Source organism: Perognathus longimembris, chromosome 10 (assembly GCF_023159225.1).
Source record: "Perognathus longimembris pacificus isolate PPM17 chromosome 10, ASM2315922v1, whole genome shotgun sequence".
NCBI lineage: Eukaryota > Metazoa > Chordata > Mammalia > Rodentia > Heteromyidae > Perognathus > Perognathus longimembris.
In genome coordinates, this window is record NC_063170.1 from 30,479,595 (window position 1) to 30,502,207 (window position 22,613).

At 35.2% G+C, this 22,613-nt stretch overlaps 1 protein-coding gene across 1 annotated transcript in view; it reads left to right on the forward strand.

Annotated features, from left to right (window-relative positions):
- Positions 1 to 21,871, forward strand: part of LOC125357906 (olfactory receptor 4K2-like) — a 64,066-nt gene extending 42,195 nt beyond the window's left edge. The window contains exons 3-6 of the mRNA XM_048354755.1: positions 10,068 to 11,046; positions 14,126 to 14,191; positions 17,540 to 17,550; positions 21,621 to 21,871. Of these exons, the coding sequence (XP_048210712.1) occupies positions 10,068 to 11,046; positions 14,126 to 14,191; positions 17,540 to 17,550; positions 21,621 to 21,871 (1,307 nt within the window). The remainder of the gene's footprint in view (positions 1 to 10,067; positions 11,047 to 14,125; positions 14,192 to 17,539; positions 17,551 to 21,620) is intronic.
- Positions 21,872 to 22,613: the final 742 nt, after the last annotated feature.

The following is a 22,613-nucleotide window of genomic DNA, read 5'->3' on the forward strand; positions in this document are numbered from 1 at the left end:
GCAAAAATACATGTGAAATACTCACCAGTTGTTGACATCCATACTTAATATAATAATTATATATTAATAATCTTGAGGTTGGTTTTGGGATCAACATACACAAATTGAAGTTACTTAAATGCAGACGTAAGTACTATTTGAATAGACTTTGTAAAATTATCTAGTGTTGGATCTATGCCAATATTGGCTTATTTTGGGTGCATTTCTATAGTTACCACTTTCATTTATGTTCCTATATTTTTCTGAAGAAATAGTAGAATGTGAAGATATCTCATAAAGTTCAATATATATCCTATGAAACTAGGAAAATTGATGAGAGGCATTGATATGGGAGGGATGGGGAGAAAATGAAAAACAGGAATAATGATCAAGATGCATTGTACTTATAAACTGACATTAAATAGTAACATCTTTGTAAAACTACTTAAAGATAATAAAAACAATTTAGAAGACAAATTGAAACATGTCCCTCAATTGCATGAAGGATGCAAAATAATAATTTCACTGTGGGAAAAAGGAATGCCTTTTAAGATCAAATAATGTTTTAAATAAACAAATATGAGGTATAATTAAGATATTTCATCTCTTGCCTTTTTTGTCTTATCTTTTAAACTTATCTTTTATAGTTGTAATGAAAATGCTTCCAATTCTTGTATGTTGTGACTTACTACATAGGTTAACAGGAAAATGAATGATGACATATCTAACATTATATAAAGCAATTATTAAACATGATTCACCTACAGATACAAAGACTATCTAGATTTATGGAAACATAATCAAGTACATATTTGGAAATATTGAGAAAGTATTATTGTGGAAATTGTTCAAATTAGAACCAGAAAATAATAGAATCAAGTGGCAGTATTGCTCAGAATTATCTAAAATTCAATGCAGTACCCATCAAAATCCTAACAACATTCTTTAATGATACAGAAGGAACAATCCAAAAATTCATATGGAATAATAGAAGACCCTGAATAGTAAAAAACAAACAAACAACAACAAAAAAAAACAGGAAGAGCAGTGCTGGAAGAACGGTGCTGGAGGAATATGAATATCCAACTTTAAAACTCTGTTTCAAAGCTAGAGTTGTATAAAAAACCAGCTTGGTACAGTCAAATGAACAGGGCTAAGGTCCAATGGAATAGAATCAAAGACTCAAAAATTAACCCACAGATCTTTGCCACCTAATCTTTGATAAGGGAGCCAAGAGCACAGTATATGAAAAATATATCCTATTCATCAAATGATGCTGGCAGAATTGGCTAAACACGTGTAGAAAACTGAAGTTAGATCCTTATATATTATCCTGAACCAGCATCAATTCCAAATGGATCAAAGATCTCAAATAAGAACAGATACCCTGAAAATATTACAGGAGAGGACAGGGGAAACCCTAGGGTTACTTGGCATGTTTTGAACTAAGAAAACAACCCAGAAACAGAACAAAAGAAAGAATCCTGGGTAAATGGGATTGCATTAAGCTGAGGAGTTTCTGTATGGCAATGGGCATGATCAATGTAGCATGATCAATGTAAAGCCCAATGTGAGAGATCTTTACTAACCATATATCAGAGAAGGGCCTCATATCTAAAATACACTTTCAGCTAAATATATTACCCCACAAAAATACTCATACAAACAACTACCCCATCAAGGGAGCTAAACCCTTAAAGAGAGACTTCTCCAACAAAGAAATAAAAATGGTCAATAAACACATAAAGAAATGTTCAACACCTCTGGCCGTAAAAGAAATGTATTTTGAAACAAAATTGAGATTCTACCTCACCCCAATTAGAAAGGGCATTATCAAGAAAATTAATAACAGATATTGGTGGGGATAAGGCCAAAGGAGAATGCGACTTCACTGTTGATGGGAATCTATACTTGTTCAACCACTCTGGAAAGAAGTATGGAGGTTCCTCATAAGACTAAGCATATAGCTCCCCTATGACCCAGCAATCCTATTCCTGGGAATTTACCCAAAAGACCACAAGCTAGGCCACAACAAAGCTAAGAGCACAGCCATGTTCATTGAAGCATTATTTACCATAGATAAATTATGGAACCAACCCAGATGCTCCTTAGTAGATGAATGGCTCAAAAGAATGTGGTGTATATATACAATGGAATTCTATGCTTCCACCAGAAAGAATGACATTGCTCCTTTCATGAGGAAAGGCAAAGACTTGGAAAAAAATTATTAAGCAAAGCAAGCCACACCCAACAAACACAGGCTGCATGGTTATGGTTTCCCTCATTTGCAATAATTAAAATATGTCTAGGATATTCTTAATAGAGGATCAAAATAGCCCAATATCTTTGTCCATATGAATATATAAAATGCTGATTGAAATGAACTGCAAGGAATGGATATGAGAAGGTGGTTTTTTTTCCCCTTCTTTAGTGTACTGTTTGCAGTAATCTCTTTTTTCTTCCTTTTTCTTTGTTTCTTTGGCTTATTATCTGTTCTAATTGTTTTTATTTTCTGTATCCTTTGTCTTGTGTATAAGTTTATCTGATTTGGGGAAGGGAAGGTAAATAGCAGAAATGGTAGAACAAAAGATAAACCAATGCAATAATGATACTCACTAGACACATCTATGGAAATGAACTTTACAGCTTTGGGATGGAGAGGGAAGCCTAGGAGGAAAAGTGGGAAAAAATGAAGGAGCATAACACTGCTTATAAAGAAATGAATACTTAAAAATGAATACTTAATCTCAACGCAGAAAGAAAATCAATTGTATCTGAAGTACACCCTTTCTACCTTTCTCATTAACATTGCATAAGTTTCTGCACTGCTACAGTATATTGGATTAGCCATTCTTCAATAAGTAACACATTTCCGTGTGTGAAGTTTGCTTTTCCACTGAGTTGAGAATCTGGAAGAAATGGACGAATTTCTAGCAAACACAGATATGCCCAAACTTAGCCAAGAAGACTTAAACAAACTAAATAATTCTGTAACAAGTAATGAAATAGAAACTTCAATAGGGGGCCTCCAATCCAAGAAAAGCCCAGGAACAGATGGATTCACAGCTGAATCCTATTGGCCTTCAAAGAAGAAACCATACCAATGCTCCCCAAACTTTTCAAAGAAATTGAAAGCAAAAGTTCACTACCAAACTCCTTCTATGAAGCCAGCATAATCCTTATCCCAAAACCAGACAGGGATTCATCAAGGAAATGGAACTATAGACCCAATGCAAAATTCTGGCCAATGGAATACAACAACTGATCAAAGAAATTAAACACTGTGATCAAACAGGATTCATTCCAGAGATGCAAAGTTGGTTCAATACACACAGTTCAATTAATATAGTCCATCACATCAATAAGACCAAGGACAAGAACCATATGATCATTTCCTGAGATGCAGAAGAAGTATTTGACAAGAACCCATGGAACACTCCTGAATATAAGAAAAGAATGTGCATGATGGATCTGTGGCTATCATTATACCCAATGGAAAAAGTTAAAGCCATTTCCTTTAAAATTGGGTGATATAGATTGCCACTCTCTCCACTCCACTTCAATATAGTACTAGAATTCTTAGCTAAAGCAATAAGGTAAGATGCAAATATAAAGAGCATCCAAATAGGGTAAGCTGAAGTAAAACTCTTTCTTTGCAGATTTCATGATCCTCTATTTAGAGAACTTGATAGACTCTACTCCCAAGTTACTTGAGCTTATCCGGAACTTTGGCATAGTAGCAGGACATAAAATTAATCCTTAAAAATCAATAGCTTATCTGTATGCCAACTGTGAGAAGAGCAAGGCCAAAACCCGTAAAGCAACTGCTTTTGTAATAGCCTCAAAAATAAAGTAGCTAGGAATAAAATTAACCAAGGAATTGAAAGACCTTTATGATGAAAACTTTAAAAAGAAAATTAAAGTAAAAATGAGGAAATGGAAAAACCTCCCATACTCCTGGATTGGGAAGTTTAACATTATGAAAATGGTAACACTGCCAAAGGCTATGTACAAATTCAACACAATGCCCATTAATATCCCAACAACATTCTTTAGCGGAAGCAATCAAAAAATTCATATGAAACAATAAAAGAACCAGAATAGAAAAACAATCCCAAGCAAGAGGAACAGTACTGGAGGAATATCAATATTAAACTTCAAACTCTATTAAAAAGGTATATTAATAAAAACAGCTTGGTATTGGCACAAGAACAGGCCTTAGGATTAATGGAATAGAACTGAAGGCCCAGAAATAAACCCAGAGATCTATGGTCACCTAATCTTTGGTAAGGAAGCCTAAAATTAGGATAGAAGAGAGACAGCCTGTTCAACAAATGGTGATGGCAAAATTGGTTAAACACCTGTAAAAAATGAAGTTAGATCTTTATATATCACCTTATATGAGAATCAATTCCAAATGGATCAAAGACCTCAAGGTACAAGCAGATACCCTGAAAACATTGCAGGAAGAAATAGGAGAAACACTGGGCTCTTTGACACAGGGAGAAACTTTCTTAACAAAGACCCAGAAACACAACAATCCAAAAAAAGCTTGGACAAATGGGATGGCATGAAACTTCAGAGCTCCTTCATGGCAAAGGACATGGTTGGCAAGATAAACAGAAAGCCCACAGATTGGGAAGAAGATCTTCACTAGTCATACAACAGACAAGGGCCTCATATCAAAAATACACTTGGAAATCAACAAATTAAGTTCCCCCCAAACAAATCCTCAAAGAAACTACTGCCCCATTACTAAAATGGGCTAAGGACTTCAAGGGAAACTTCTGTGAAGAGGAAATGCGAATGGCCAATAGACAGGTGAAGTGCTCAACAGGGGCTTGGAATATGGCCTAGTGCCAAGAGTGCTTGTTTTGTATACATGAAGCCCTGGGTCCAATTCCTCAACACCACATGTACAGAAAGGCCATAAGTGGCGCTGTGGCTCAAGTGGTTGAGTGCTGGCCTTGAGCAAAAGAAGGCAGGACAGTGCTCAGGCCCTGAGCTCAAGCCCCAAGACTGGCCAAAAAATAAAGGTGCTCAACATCTGTGGCCATAGAAAAGAAATGCAAATCAAAATAACGCTGGGATTCCACCTCACCCCAATTAAAAATATACATTATCAAGAAAACTAATTAAAACCGATTCTAGTGAGGATGTGTATAAAAGGGAATCCTACTACACTGTTTCTGGGAGTGTAAACTTGTTCAAATACTCTGAAAAGCATTATGGAGGTTCCTCAAAATACCAAACATAGACCTCCCCTATGGCCCAGCAATCCCACTTCTGGCTATTTACCCAATGGACAACAAACAAGGCCATGCTAAAACAACCAGCATAACCATGTTCACTGAAGCATTATTTACCATAGCTGAAATATGGAACCAACCCAGATGCCCTTCAGTAAATGAATGGATTAAAAAAATGTGGTAATAGCCATGTGAAACCGTAGCTTCTTTTGTTGATGATCCTTTTGTATCCCCTTCCTGTGATTGTACCCGTGCTATCACTGTATCTCATCTGAGTACCCGGGATACTGTATGTACTGGTATTAGACCTAGGGAAGTGAAAGAGAATAGCAAAATCGAGAGACAAAGGATAAAAAGACAAACGACTCCAAAAGAATCCTTGCAAAACCATTTGGTGTAAACCAACTGAACAACTCATGGGAGGAGAGGGAAAGGGGGAGAGAGAACAGGGGAATGAGGAAGGAGGTATCAAATAGTACAAGAAATGTACCCATGGCCTAAGATATGAAACTGTAACCCCTCTGTACATCAATTTGACAATAAATAAGTAATTATTATTAGAAAAAAAGAAAATGTGGTAGTATATACACAATGGAATTATCAGAAAGAATGACATTGCCCTATTCGTAAGAACAATGGAAAGAAAGACGGGAAGAAATCATATAATTAATGAACTGAGCCAAGACCAAAAGAAGCATAGACTCTAGGTTTCCCCTAATTGATAATAATTTGTATATATATAGGATAGTCCTAGCAGAAGATCACAATAGCTCTATGACTATGATCATATAAGATGATGCTAAGCAAAATGAACTCCAAGATATGGAAAATATGTTTTTTCATTGTTGTTACTTTTAATGTCCTATGTGAAGTTCTTTTTTTAAAAAAAATTACCTCTAATGTCAAGGTGATGTACAGAGGATTTATGGTTACATAAGTAGTGAGTACATTTCTTGTCATACTTGTTCCTCCCTCATTTTTCTCTCACCTTTCCTCCCTTCCATTCTGCTAGTTGTACAGTTCCTTTCCAACATATTTTCTTACAAGTATAACTATTGCATTGGTTGGCCTTTATTCTTTGTCTCACACTTTTGATGTTCCCTTTCCCTTGCCTATTTCAGATAAGCATATATCCAGTGTACCAGAATCATATACAGTAGCAACAAGGTATAAGAAATAGGAAATTCACATAGTACATTAAGGATAACAACAACAATAAAACACACTTGTTTCCATATCTTGGAGTTCTTTTTGCTTAGCCTCATCTTACATAATCATCTGCGCATAGCTGTTGAGCTATTGTGGTCCTCTGTTAGGACTATCCTAGACACTTTTGTGTTTATTTAGTAATGGTTTGATTTTAGGGATATTGATGTAAAGTCACTGACTAAAACATATACAAATATGATTTGAAAAGATGTTTGTTATTTTATAGACCAAATCTCAGCTTCTTAACTTTTTCCCCCCTTACATCCACATATCAGGGAAAGTATGTGCCTTTGTTATCGGTGTTCTAGGCTTCTCTCTCTCTCTCAATATTATTTCTTCAAGATCTGACCATTTCCTGTAAATGCCTTTATTTTATCATTTCTAATTGCTTTGTAGAATTCCATTGTGTACAGGTAATGCAATTTTTGGATCCATTCATCTGTAGTGGTGCATCTGGGTTGTTTCCATACCTTGGCTATTGTAAATTGTGCAGTTATAAACATGGATGTGCAGGTGTCCTTGGGGTATCCTGGATCCTGTTGTTTAGGATAGATGCCTAGAACTGGTGTGGCTGGTCGTAGGGTATGTCGATGCTGAGTATTTTGAGCGGTTATGCTAGTTTACACTCCCACCAGCAGTGGAGAAGGGTTCCTCTTTCTCTGCATCCCCTCCATCATTTGTTGTTGCCTCAGTTCAGAGTATAAGCCATTCTGACTGGGGTAAGGTGGTATCTTAGGGTTGTTTTTATTTGCATTTCCTTTACCGCCAGTGTTGTTGAACATTTCCTTATTTGTTTCTTGGCCATTTTTATTTTTTCTCCTGTGAAGTCTCTCTTTAGCTCTCTTGCCCATTTACTGGGTTGGAAGGGGTAAGTTTCTTGAGTTCTCTGGAGATGACGAATATTAAGGCCTTTGTCTGTGCTTTTCTGGTGAAGATCTTTTCCAATATGGTTGGCTGTCTTTCTAGTTTAGTGGCTCTGTCTTTAGCTGTGCAGAAACTTTTTATTTTGTAGTAGGCCCATTTGTCAAGTCTCTCTCCTATCTGTTGTGGCCCTGGGACTCTATTCAGGAAGTTCCTGCCTATGCCTATAAGTTCTAGTGTACCTCCTACTCTGTCCTTCAGTAGTTTCAGGTCTGATGTTGAGGTCTTTAATCCATTTTGAACTGATATTGGTCCATGGTGATAGGCTAGAGTCCACTTTGAGTTTTCTGCATGTTGCTGCCCAGTTTTTTCAGCACCAGTAGTTGTAGAGGCTATGTTTATTTCAATTTGAGTCTTTGGCTCGTTTGTCAGATATCAGCTGACTGTAGGTATGTGGTTTTATTTCTGGGTCTTCTACCCAATTCCATTGATCTTCAGATCTGTTTTTGTGCCAGTAACAGGCTGTTTTTTTGATGGCACTGTAATAAACCTTGAAGTCCGGCATTGTGATACTTCCCGTGCTGCTTCTTGTGCGTAGAATTGCTTTGGCTATTTTAGGTCTTTTGTTGCTCCATATGAATTTTGGGGGTGTTTTCTCTATTTTAGTGAAGAATGTAGCTGGGATTTTGGTGGGGAATGCATTGAATTTGTATAACATTTTTGGCAATATGGCAATTTTCACTATATTGATTCTGCCTACTCATGGGCATGGGAGGTCCTTCTGTTGCCTGGTATCCTCTTTGATTTCTCTTTTAGACTAATATGTTTTTTCAAGTTAATAGCATACTTTTTAATGTAATATAATATTTTAGGTAGTATAAGTTTCAATCTTTGATTTAGCTTATCAATCTAAAAATTAACATTTTTACTTTCTTTCATTTTTCCCCTAACAGCTCAAAATCATTTCTCCAATGTTGTGTTATAAAACTTCTTTAGCTTGTTATTTACAGCCTACAGCGATGCCAATTTCAAGTTATTCTTGTCTTAGAGTACTCAGAGATTGAGAGATTGAGGAATTTATTTAGTTATGATTACATGTAGATATTCAATAATATTTACAGTATTTGTGTGTGTGTGCATGTGTGTGTGTGCGCGTGTGTGCATTTGTGCTGGCATTAGGATTTCGACTCATGTCTTCACACTTTATTGGATTCCTTTCTCACATCTGGCATTCTATGTCATGCCTCCAGCCTGGCAGTTCAATGGTTAATTGGAGATAGTGGCCTACAGATTTCATTACCTCAGCTGGCTTTGAATGGAGATTTCTAGGTCTTCCTGAGAAGCTCATATTACAAGCATTAACCAGTTGAAATAAGGACTTCTCCAACTTCCATTTCCTCAATTTCTTTTGTGCCTATAATAAAAGAAGTTTTGCAAATTCCCTTAAGATTCTTGAAAAAAACTACTCTTAGTTATCTCTGTTGTTTAATAAATCCCATTGCAAGATTATTTCTTGGTCAATTCCCAAATCCCTAAAACAGCCACTTTATGTATAGCTGCTGAATAATTAATGAATAGGGTAGGTCATTTAAAATGTGCTTAAGAATACTCCTTTGATCTTTGTCAGAAGCTACTTAATACTAAATAATCTAAAGTCCTGGTTCTGTCAGTAGACCTGGTAAGCAGAGGTGAATTAGAAATCATTTCTAGTGGCAGACTTTATACACTTGACCATTCTGTACACATTTCTAATCTCTATCTCATGGAGCTGAGATAAATAAAACAATTTCATATGTTGGAATATTTTATGGGAGAGTTGAAAGTGAAATGACATGAAGGAGATGGATATTTTTAGTTCTTTCCATGAAAGTGATGTCATATGTCCTTTAGGAGACAAGGGTAGAATTTTAAATTGTACAATTTCAAATATTATAAAAGGAAGAGTATGACATTTCAGTAAGGCAAAAAGACTCAAATAAATTAATTTTTTTGTATTAAACTTGACATTCACTCTTCTATGCTTTAGGAATTGTTCTGGGTTTCAAAGTTTTATCTGAAAATGTGTTAACAGTTCTCTGGAACTTTAAAACTGTCCTATGAGTATATTTAAAGCTTCAAAACAATGTTCTTTGAAAGGTATTGTGATATACAGTTATACACATTTTCCATAAGGGTATCTTTATGTATAAATTCCAAATGATTAGATGCATGTGTGTGTGTGTATGTGTGTGTGCGTGTGTGTGTGTGTGCGTGCGCGCACATCTCTCTGTGTTTAACACATCATCAGCATAAATTAAATCCTTATTAAATGTTAACCATTATAATTAATATTATAAGAACAAGTTGATGGACAAATGTTAAAGTACTATATGTGTAAAATATTCATATTATTATTTCTGTTTGATTGACATTGGGAACCACAAGGATTTTTTTTTAAACAAGGACTGTTAGAGTATTCCTGAGATCTCTATTTTGGGGACTTTGAAGGGAAAGTCTATCTAGGAATACATAGCCAGACATTGTCTCAAAAAAGTATGCTAATTTCAATCCATATGATTACGTGTTTTACAGAATGATTTAGTCTACCTCTATGACATAATTTCCTTTTAAGCCAATATATCAAATAAGAAAGGTAAAGTAAGTAGAAGTGTAAGTATTCAAAGAAGAAAAAGAGTCTTTGAAAGTAGACAATCAGAAATAACTTTTGCTTCAATTAAGTCATGCTTCCTTTTATTGTTTTCTTTGTTGATACAGACTTCTACCTATGAACTAATGCTTTGGACATGGCCAATGTGTCTACTGTATCTGAATTTGTTTTGCTTGGTCTCTCTAATTCTTCGGAAACATCGATGTTTTTCTTTATGGTGTTTTTATTGTTTTATGTGGCAACAGTGGTAGGTAACAGCCTCATAGTTATCACAATTGCTGCTGACTCCCAACTGCATTCTCCTATGTATTTCCTGCTTACCAATCTTTCTATTATTGATATGTCCCTCGCTTCCTTTGCCACTCCCAAAATGATTACAAATTACCTTACTGGTCATAAAACTATATCTTTCAATGGTTGTATCACACAGATATTTTTTTTGCATCTTTTCACTGGTACTGAGATTGGTTTACTAATGGCTATGTCTTTTGATAGATATATTGCAATCTGTAAGCCCCTGCATTATGCTTCAATCATTAGTCCCCAGATATGTATTGCCCTTGGGGTAGCTTCGTGGGTGGTGGGAATCATGCATTCAATGAGTCAGGTTATATTTGCCCTCACATTACCATTCTGTGGCCCCAACAAGGTAGACAGCTTTTTCTGTGATCTTCCTGTGGTGTTCCAGCTGGCTTGTGTGGATACTTACATTCTGGGCCTGTTCATGATCTCAACAAGCGGAATTATTGCTTTGTCCTGTTTTATTCTTTTATTTACTTCATATGTGTTTGTCCTCATTACAATCAAGAATCATTTCTCCAGAGGGTCTTCTAAAGCCCTTTCAACCTGTACAGCTCATTTCATCGTTGTCTTCATGTTCTTTGTGCCATGCATTCTCATCTATATGTGGCCACAAATCAGATTCGAGACAGAGAAGAGTTTGTCTGTATTTTACACCATCTTTACACCTGTTCTGAACCCAGCTATCTATACGTTGAGAAATCAAGACGTAAAAACAGCCATGAGGAGGCTCAAAAACAGGTTTCTAAATTCCAATAAGATTGCTCCTTCTCAGGCTTTTCAGGCTTTTCAGACTTGCAGGTGTGGAGTGCCATTATTTTGTGACACACAGCCTTGAGTACAATGCCAAAGCCTTGATTACAATGCTGTCTTAGGCTCTTGCTTTCAAACTTCGTATCAAACTGTAATTGCCAGAAACTTGTACATTCACAAGGTCTTTTCATGTATGTGTTTGTATGTGTGTTCATATATGTGTTCTTTAAAATATGTGTTGAAATTTCAGGAAAGCAGTTTAATGGGATTAATATTTCCAGGAAAAAAAGACCATCTATAAAAATATCAGGAATGGCTAGTTAGGACACTGAATATCAATTCTCAACTGATTATAAATGAATTAATGATGACTAATCATTGATTATTAATAATGAAGTTGAAATATAAGAGGATAAGTAGAGATTAAAGGAGAAATGGGATACAATTTGAATTATAAGCAGCTATTTGTGTAGTTATACAGAGGTTTCCCCTTAAGTTTCACAAAATAGCAAGATTTCAATAGTCCATAGGAATCCAACCTACTTCAGAAAATCAGCTTTTGCCAAAGGAGGTATGTATACTTTTCTACATATATCTCAGAAAATTCCTTTTTAACATTCAAATCAATTTAAAATTCAAATCACTATTATTTTAAAAAGTCTGAATACATTTAATTGCAAATATTGATAAGATGAAATAAAAATGATGCAACAGTCTCTACACATTAAATTAGCTAACAAAATGGTCATATTGCTATAATCCCTATTCTGGTAATAATGCATAGTGTACAAGGCAAGTGGAAGAATTCTGCAAGGCAGAAAATATGAAATGAGCAGTAAAGCAGCATATTTTGTTTCATACAGAAACTATAGAAGTTTAATTTAAATGATTCTGAAACGTGGAATTAGTCTGCTTTATTTAAAAAGATTTACATTGCTTTATATTTTAAAGAATTTTAACATTTGGATAAATTAAGAATGTGTTTATTAATACCCCGTCGATGTAATCTACATGGTTTGGTATACAATGAATTTTGTTAAATATAGCTTTCAAATCCATAATGTATCAATACCACCTGCAGGCATTCACTCAAATTGCAAGTATTTGAAATAATGAGAAATACTATAATTTTTGTAATTCACTTCACAAATCATCTTTGCAAAATGATGATAAAGATTAAGCAATTCATACTTATTTAAAATTTGCTATGTGCATGCTGTTTCCTTGTAAATACAAATGGGAAATGTTTGAAGGCATTTTCATAAATATTCTAAAAAATGTTGCATGCCAATCCTAGATACTCAGAAAGTTGAAATCTGAGTACTGTTATTAGAAACCAGCCCTGGCAGGACAAGTCTTATAGACTCTTAATTCCAGTTAACTACCAAAAAGTCTGAAAGTGGATCGATAGCTCAGATGATAGAGTGCTAGCCCTGAGCACAAAATCTCACAGATAGCACCCAGACCTTGAGTTCAGCCCCAGGATTGGCACACAATTTGTTTTTTTCCTGCTTCGACATATTTATTTATTTTGGAAAGAAAAATACAAGAAAATACTTCTGTGTTATTTTATGTCCATTGTACATGCTTTGCAAAATACAAATAAGTATAAAAAATACAATAAAAATTACATTTAATTCTAAAATACTAAAAGAAAATTATTAATAATGACCTTGTACCCTTTTCATCTGTATATATAGTTGCATTCTTTTAACCTGATTTCCTCATGTGTGAATCTGTCTTACATATATCTACCACATATTTCTCCACACATAATTTCTACTGATTTTGTAGTATTTCATCAGAACAGTGCATTTAGTAAATCTCACATTTTGGGATATTTTACTATTTCCACTTTTTTAAGGCAGCACACAAAATTTTTTAGAATATTTATGAAAATACTTTCAAACATATCCAACTTTTATTTACAAAAGTAAACAGGTTACAACTGCATAAAAACTTAATAAATAACTAATTCTTTCTGGAATTTTTGAGTAAATGGAGAAAAAACATGATTTACATATGTATTAAGAACAAATTAGGAGAGAGCAATTAAGCAATGGAACCTATAAATTATAATTGTAAGTCAAATCATAAGAGGAAGGTACTGTTTTCATCTCCTTGTGTTTGAGCAAGGAAAAATTTAATTTGTGTGTGATACCGTGTGTGATACTTTGTTTAAGCTACAAATTTGAAATCATTGGATGAAAATACCTTCAGTATTAATACGGGCTACAATGCATGTAGAGCATAGAAATTTGCATACATTTATATAAATGACAATGAAAATAGATCAGTTTAGGTAGTATGAGCGAACTTTTTATGGTTTCAGTTCTATGAGGGGATATATTTAGGTTTAAGGATCTCACTTGTGCAGATGTTCTTCAGCTGATATTTTTAGGGACCCCCCCCCCCCCATATATTTCTGTTATGTAGTATTTACTTGTTCAGGGACTATTTTAGAAAATGATTTTTTATTACGATATATAAGTTGTGGAGTCTTTTGAAATGCTTTGCCTCATCTGTATTTATTTGTGTGTTTGTTTGTTTATTTATTTACTTATCTGTCCTGAGGTTTGAACTTGGGACCTGGACACTGACATTGAGCTTCTTATTCTCAAGGTTAGCTCTTTATCACTTGAGCCACAGCTCCACTTCTGGCTTTTTTGGTAATTTATTGGAGATTAGTATCTCATGGACTTTCTTGCCTATGCTGGCTTCAAACCACTTCTCAGATCTCAGCTTCCTCATTGACTAGAATTACAGGTGTGAACCACCAGTCCCTGGTCATCATTTGTATTTTTATGGAGAATGCTGAAGCTCATGAAAAACTGCCAAAATTTATCAAAGAGCACACAGCTCTATAATGCAAGTTGACATTGATACTGAGTAGCTGACTTGACCGTAAGAATTTGTATCTGAGAATTAAAAGTGCTATAGATAGCCAATGGAAGACTTCAAAGCATACAGAGAACTAATCAATAACACATTCCCTGTTGGATCATCCCAAGGATCATCATTCCAGATATGTGTAAATTATACAGACATTTAAAACCTTAAATATAATCAATGTTTGGTATTTTTACAATTATATCGCCGTGAGAAACTGTTGGTACTCTCTTACCAGTGAAAAGGCAAGTAAGATCACCATGGGCTCCTTCAGCAGTAATAAGGATGGCACCATTTACCAAAGGTATGTAAACAGGCAGAAATGATGTTTTGCAAAACATGCTAGATAAGCAGAAATAAGTTAACAGAAACTTGTAAATTCATGAACAATTTGTAATGTCTTGTACTATTTCTAAATTATCCCCACCATTAGTAGAATGTGGGCATATGGAAAATATATCAGTATGTGGTGAATTTCTTCCTCTATGGATTTGAAGAGCAATAAAGTTTAATAATACTAAACCTATTTTTGCCAGTCATAGGGCTTGAATTCATGGCCTGGGCTCAAGGCTAGCACTTAACCACTTGAGCCACTGCATCACTTCTGGCTTTTTCGGTTTATGTGGTACTGAGGAGTCGAACCCAGGGTTTCATGCATGCTAGGCAAAAACTCTATCACTCAGCCATATTCCCAGCCCAAAGCTACACATTTTAAAGAAGTACAAAAGTCCAGTTATAAGAAGTCTTGTAAAATAAACTAGCACAACCAAATGCAGGTAGAAAAATCAACTAATGAAAGCTGATACAATATAAATTATAATTTGTGATAAAATTAAACTTGTTTAGTCCAAAAAAATATATAAAATATATTTGGTTGCTTCTAAAAATATTCCAGAACTAAGTTTAATGAGGATGGGAAGCTTGAATTTCATTCCTCTTCCTTATATGGATTTCTTCTAAGATCCTGTAATGGGTCCAACAACATCATATTAATAATATTGATTATTGTTTTCTTCAATTGGATTTGATAATTTTATACATTTTTAAAGTTATTTTTATAATCATGGTGTGAGTAGATTTCTTGTTAAACTTATGTCCTCCCTCATTTTTTCCCACATTCCCTCCTCCCCAGTTCACACCATGAGTTATACTGTTAATTTCCAATACATTGTCTTGTATCACTGTTTCATTGGTTCAACTTTTATACATTGTCTCACCATTTTGATGTTCCCCTTTCCTTCCCTAATTCAGATTAATGTACACACAATACCCAGGGTACCAAAATTAAACACAGTGACAACAAGAGCTAAACCATAGGGAAGACAGACAAAAGAAAAAATAACTTCACATAGTACATTAAAAATAACAACAATGAGAGCTGGGGATATAGCCTAGTGGCAAGAGTGCCTGCCTCGGATACACGAGGCCCTAGGTTCGATTCCCCAGCACCACATATACAGAAAACGGCCAGAAGCCACGCTGTGGCTCAAGTGGAGGAGTGCTAGCCTTGAGCGGGAAGAAGCCAGGGACAGTGCCCAGGCCCTGAGTCCAAGGCCCAGGACTGGCCAAAAAAAAAATAACAACAATGAAAAACCACATTTTTCATATCTTGGAGTTCATTTTGCTTAGTATCATCTCATATGATCATATGTACCTAGTCATTGAGCTATGGAGATCCTCTGCTAGGACTATTCTAGATATGTATGAATCATTAACAATGAGGGAAAACATAAAGTCTATGTTTCTTTGGGTCTGGCTCATTTCACTAAGTATATTATTTCTTCCAAGTCTTTCCATTTCCTTACAAATGAAGCAATGTCATTCTTTCTGGTGGAAGCATAGAGTTCCATTGTGTATATATACCACATTTTCTTAATCCATTCATCTACTGAAGGGCATCTGGGTTGGTTCCATATTTTAGCTATGGTAAATAATGCTGCAACAAACATAGTTGTGCTGGAAGTTTTACTTTTGGCTTGTTTGTGATCCTTTGGGTAAATGCCCCAAACTGGGGTTGCTGGGTCATATGGGAGCTCTATGCTTAGTCTTTTGAGGAACCTCCATACTGCTTTTCAGAGTGGTTGAACAAGTTTACACTCCCACAAACAGTGTAGTAGCATACGCTTTTGTCCACATCTCTGCCAGCTTCTGTTATTAGATTTCTTGATAATGGCTATTATAAATGGGGTGAAGTGGAATCTCAATGTTTTGACTTGCATTTCTTTTCTTGCCATAGATGTTGAGCACTTCTTCATATGTCTATTGGCCATTCTTGTTTCCACTTCAGAGAAGTCTCTCTTGAAGTCAGTTTCTTTGAGGATTTGCTTTTGGGAGCTTATTTTTTTCTACTTCCAACAGGAATTTCCACCTGGTAGATTTATTGTCATATCCCCTTTCAAAACAGACACAATGCTTACCATTATTTTAGGATTACAAGTTGCCACTGAAAAAATAATTTTCCAGTCACTGTACGTCAAGTTTGAAAAACTGTCCTGCAAGAAAAATATACTTAGAAATCATGTGAATAAAAGGAAAGAATTATTGTGGTTGAAGAAAGATTAAAGTCCCCCTAATGTGACATCTACATTTGGGTGCTCACTCCCCAAGCTCCTGCCCTTTCATTGTCATACTGCGTTTCTATTGGGGGAGCTTAATTTTTTTATTTCTAAGTATATTTTAGATATGAGGCCCTTGTCTGTTGTATGGCTAGTGAAGATCTGCCTCCTATTCTTTGAGCTTGTCAGCTATGTTTTTGCCATGCAGAAGCTCTGAAGTTCCTCAACAAAATTCTGGCCAATCAACGTTTAAACAACTCATTAAAAATTATATCCTATGATCAAACAGACTTCATTCCATGGATGCAAAGCTGGATGAATATATGCAATTCAATTAATTTAATTCACCATATCACACAAGAGCAAGGAGAAGAACCACATAATCATTTCCAGAGATGTAGAAAAAGCATTTTACAACACCGATTTATGATGAAAGCTCTGGAGAAATGAAGAATCCATGGAACATTCCAGAATATAATAAAGGCTGTGTATGACAAACCTACAGCTAGCATTATACATAGTGGCAAAAACTTAAAGCCATTTCCTTTAAAATCAGGATGAGACAAGGATGCTATCTCCACTTCTCTTCAACATACTACTAGAATTCCTAGCCAGAGCAATAAGGCAAGAAGAAAATATAAAGGGGATCTAAATAGGGACAGATGAAGTAAAACTCTCTCTTTTTGCAGATGACATGATCCTGTGTTTAAAGAACCCCACCACTCTACTCTCAAGTTACTTGAGCTGATCCAAAACTTTGGCAAAGGATATAAAATTAGTTTTTTCTTTGTATTTGTAATTTATAACAATTTTGATAGTTTTTAAAATAGATACCATGGAATTGTATAAGCTTTAGGGTCTGCAAGACCTGTGTGTGGCTATTAAATCTTAGACTTGGTTATCTTTTTAGTTAAAGTTCTCTTATCACTGGTATAAAATTGGGCAAAAATCTTAACACCACTTAGTCTCAGTTTCTACACCTATAAAGGAGATAACAATGGTGCTAAAACCACATAGTTATTTTAGGAGCAAAGGAAATAAATTATAGAAAACACATAGTTTTATAGTATTATTTATTATGCCATTTGTGATTCCAGTTCCTGGAAAGGTAATGCAGAAGGCTCACAGTTTGAAGACAGGCCAGGCACAGCTTGTATAAAGCATTTATGCAAAAAATAGTCCAAAATTAAAACACCTGTAGGGTGGCTCAGGGCATATAATAATTATTAAGGTAAAGAGATACGTGAATGGATACATTAGTAGATAGGTACATTAGTACACAGTAGATATGGATCTAGCACAAAAATTTAAGTAGATGGGTTGATGAGTTTTGTGTGAACTTTTTATGGGAAATATTTTTCTTAATTGATAAGAATTAGAATAATATGATCTTTGATTATGATGCCAAATAGAAGTTATTCTTGGTAAATATTATTTATTCACATTCAGGTTCTTTATAGAATATTTTCAAAAGCTAAACAAACATACCAATGAAATGTTGATTTTCAAATAAGCTTTTAGCTAAAAGAACTAAAGTAAAGTTAACAAGAAAATTAAAATAATCTTTTTTCCAAGTTCTGTTTTTATGATGTTTTTTGACTTTTTGATTAAGATAGAAAAATGGAGAAGAAATCATGGAAATATAAATCACATGAAATTCTTGCATACTCTAATGCAAGTAAAACCTACTAAGCTCTTTCACTTTATGTGCTTCTGGTAAAAATAATTTTATAAAAACCATAGCTTTTTTGATAATTATTGTTAATAAATTTTTTAAATTATCAGGTCTGAGGTAAATAAATGCAAGGTATATTGGAATTGGTAAAAGCAGATATAACTACAAATGTGACTTAACTAAAAGTTAAGGTGTTCTATAGGTGTTGTTTACATACGTTACCTGAGATTTTGTTTCTATTTATTTAGTAAAACAAAAAATAATAAATTCCAACATTAAGTATAGATATCTAGGTGTACAAATTTTGCATTCTTATTTCTGAATCTGCATATATAGGAAAAGGACATATACCATTTCAGGTTGGGACTAACTTTTAAAAATTTAACTTTATATAGAAATTTTATATTGCTTCATATTAAATAAAATATTTCAAGCCTGGCGATTTCAGATTTTCTTCTTATACTAGTTTTTTTATAACGTCTGACTATAAGGCCTTTGTTAATTTGCCTGTTTTCTTAATTACTAAAGTATCAACAAATGCACACTTTTCATATTCGCACAAACAAAATTTAAAGGTGAAAAAAGGATTTAGAAACTGAAGTATACAAAAGTTTTTCTTCTCCTGAGTGTGTAATTACATTGATTTTCTTTCAGTTCAAAAAACCCACTAAAAACTAAACCCAGAAACTGACAGATTTAATTTACTGAATTAAATTCTTACAGTATCACCAGAAGCCTGGACATGATAGTACACATCAGTAATGCCAGCCAATAAGGAAATAGAGACAGGATGATCACAAGCTGGAAAGTAAGCTAGGAAAAGTTAGTGACACCTTATCTTGAAAAGAAAATTAGAATGTTATAGACATACATACTAGGATACACATGCTGCACAATAAATTTCAGAAAATAAAGCAAAAGGGTTGTGGACATGATTCTAGTAGTACAGCTCTTGCTTATGAAGCAGACAGAAAGTCCTTGTTTCAATCTATAGGAATGAAAATCAAAACCAAATTGAAATCTGGAAAACTTAAATCTGTTAGGGAATACTGGGGGTCTACTAAAGATCCTGGGGTCCAGAATAAAGTAATGTGAGTATGCTTTCTGGGGCTTGCAAAGGCTACAACTGTCGTGGGGTATATGTTATTTGTGGCTTGAAAAGGCAACAACTATCATAAGGGGGATGGGCTTGAACTTTGGGTTCTGCTGTTTTGCTTTGTTTTCTTTTTCACTCAAAGCTAGTGCTTTGCCACTTTTGTTACACCTACCAGGTGGAGATCTAATCCTTTATCAACATCTAGTCTGATTCTTTGTTCCATGTTTCTGCTGGTTAATTGGAGATTATTTTTGCAGGTTAGCTTCTTGGGCTTTTTGACAAGTATAATCTTCAGATCTCAGCCTTCTGAGTAGCTGGGATTACAAACATGAGCAACTAGTGCCTAGCACAGCTTAAGTTCTTGCTGGTCTTTGTTCAAGGATGGCACCATACCATTTCTGCCTTCTTCATGGTTAATTGGAGATGATTCATTTACTTTCCTGTACAGTGTAACTTTGAATTATGATTCTCAAATCTCAGTTTCTAGAGTGGCCACTAGCACCACCTGCAATTCTCTTTATAACATTTGGCTTGTGGAACATATCTTTAATTTCAACAAGGAGGTATTTAGTAATACCTTCCTCAATATTACTATGTATAGTCTCTCTAATGTAATCAAATATGATTTCATTATATACAAGAGCTTTAGAAAAGTAAATTTCTGAAATTCCTTAAAAATATTATGGCCTACTTACACAAAATTAGCCTTTAAGAGTAACATAATGGAACATTGTGTCACTGTGTCTATTTACTGTCTTATTTCCCTCCACCCCCAAAGAGAAAACAGCTCTTGCAGCTCTACTAATTTATTAAATGAAGTAGAAACCTTATTTACTTCCTGGAGGATATCTGGGTCTGCTATTTTCATCTTCATCTCGTTTCATGTGGGCTTTCATACATGAAAACTAATTCTGCACCATGAAAATGAAAAAGTAAAGTAATGAGCTCTACTTACTTTGAAGGAAAAAATATACAAGATATAATTACATTGTGGGTTACTCAAACAAGGAAGACCAGGGGTGGCTCTAAATATTATTAGTAAACTACACAACTCTTCCCTTTCCCAATAATACACAGAATTATGGTTTTCCTTAAACAAGATCATTACTCCTTTGTGTTTCAAGTGGGTTCTTCTGTCTAATTAGATAAAAATCAATCTGTTCTCAATTAAGCATTTGGCTTTTGAGTTGATGGGTCATCTCCTTGTTAATTTGCAGTAAGAAAATAAAGAAAAGATTCCATTGAAAGTAACTTAAACATTAAGACCAATAAATATTTCAGAATAATTTCCAACTTGAAAGATTCTTGCTTTATATAGAAAGTCATGCTTTTCCTTGGGCTCTTCAGTTAACACTTTCAAGTGTGTGCTACTTTGTGATATAAGAACTTTTTGATAAAAATGTAAATCTACTGAAAAGATTCAGTAGACTGTAGATTCCCTTTGTACTAGTTACTGTTTAATCTACTTTCTCAGTCACATATAGATTATCCAGATCTCCAAAACTTGCATATAAAAGACATCCACATTCATTGCTCCACTATTCACCAAATCCAAGGAATGGAAGTGATCCAGATGCCAGTTGTTAAATGAATGAAGAGATCAAGAAAATGCAGTTGTTATACAATGGAATTTTACTCATCTATTAGGAAGAGTGATATTACATCATTTGCAAAGAAATGAACAGATCTGGAAAAATATTAGGTTGAGTGAAGTCAGGCCCAGAGAGACAGAGGATCCATGTTTTGTCTCATATGAGAAAGCTAGAAATAATTTATAAATGTGCAAGTAAAAAATCTCAAGGTGTTGTATGCAAATATGCATTTGTGTGAATTGGTCAAGATGCATTGTTATAAATGGATTTCTTGAACAACTGATTAAAGATAATGAAAATATGATTTTAGAAACCTACTAATACTGGCAACTTATCAGCTAAAATATCTAAATTTTCTGTTAATGCAAAATATTGTTCTTGGTTTTTCTCACATTGAATGAATGTTTCAATTCGCATTCATTGAATTCTCTGTGTGTGTGTGTGTGTGTGTGTGTGTGTGAGTGTGTGTGTGTGTGACAGACAGAGAAAGAGAGAGGGAGAGAGAGGCTTAAACTCAGGGGCTGGACCCTGTCCCTGAGCTGTTCTTGCTCATTCCTAGCACTAGCACTCTACCACTTAAGCCACAGTTCCACATCTGTCATTTTTATGGTGTTTAATTGGAGATAAGAGTCTGATGGATTTCCTGCCCACACTGGCTTCAAAAAACGTGGTCCTCAGATCTCAGCCTCCTGAGTATCTAGGAACATACACACACACACACACACACACACGTACATATGTTCACAAAATAAAAACTCTGCTAAGATTCCTCTGATGAGTACTGTATTCCTAAATTAAACTGTATCTCATTACAGGGGCACATGATTTTAACATTCAGTCCATCCAGAAATCCTTACCAAATGCCATAAGTTGTCAGGGTCATTTGCCCCCAGTGCTCTCCAGGCCAGCAGGAGAGATGGGGAAGTGCGCCCCGACCAAGGTGGGCCAAGAAAAAGTGAAGGGTCGACGGGTGTCCGCATCCAACCCTCCCTCGCCAGAGGACAATCAGACAGCCTGGGAGAGGGTCTCGCACAGTCTTGCTTTACTGAATGAGCTCTGCTCTTAAATAGGTCAGAGAGCAGCAGGAAAGGGAGGGGTGTACGTGCACCTATCTAGGTACTGTGAACGGAGGCCTGAGCTGTCTGTCAAGGGTGGAGGGATGAGGGACCAATCCTAAGAGGTGGCCTAATTCCATATCACAGCCCACAGGACCACCTCCAGGTTCATCACCAGGTGCCATCTTGGCAACACGTGGTCCCAAGGCTGGGAGGTGGGGCCAGCTTGAACCGCATTTCCGGGTTCTGTGTAATAGCCACACCCTGGGGCTCGAAGACAGGCTGGGCCAACTAATTGCCTCTTAATGATGCAAGGCATCCAGGTTTGCCCCACAATCAGTACAACTAGAATATATAATTACAACAACAATAAAATATAAGTAACAGTATTCTCCTTTTACTCCCTGAGTTCCCACTCTGAACTCTCCAAGTAGAATCTTGTACCTTTGGAAATCAAAGTTTTTAACCAGGCCATAAATCAAAAGATTAATAATGGTGCTAAAAGATTTAGAACATTTAGTAATACAAATGAACTACATATTAGAAGCTGTGAAGAAAATATATAGTCACAAATATCCATGTGAAATCATAAGAAGTGATACTTCCAGGGAGATAGTGGTATCATCACAGGTAAACTCCCTAGGTGTCTCTGTCTAAGCAGAGATTTGGGTCCCAGCACACACTTTACCTTGAGAGAGCCACACTAATTAAACTTTAAACATATAGAGATGCATTCTAATACCGAAAAAAAAT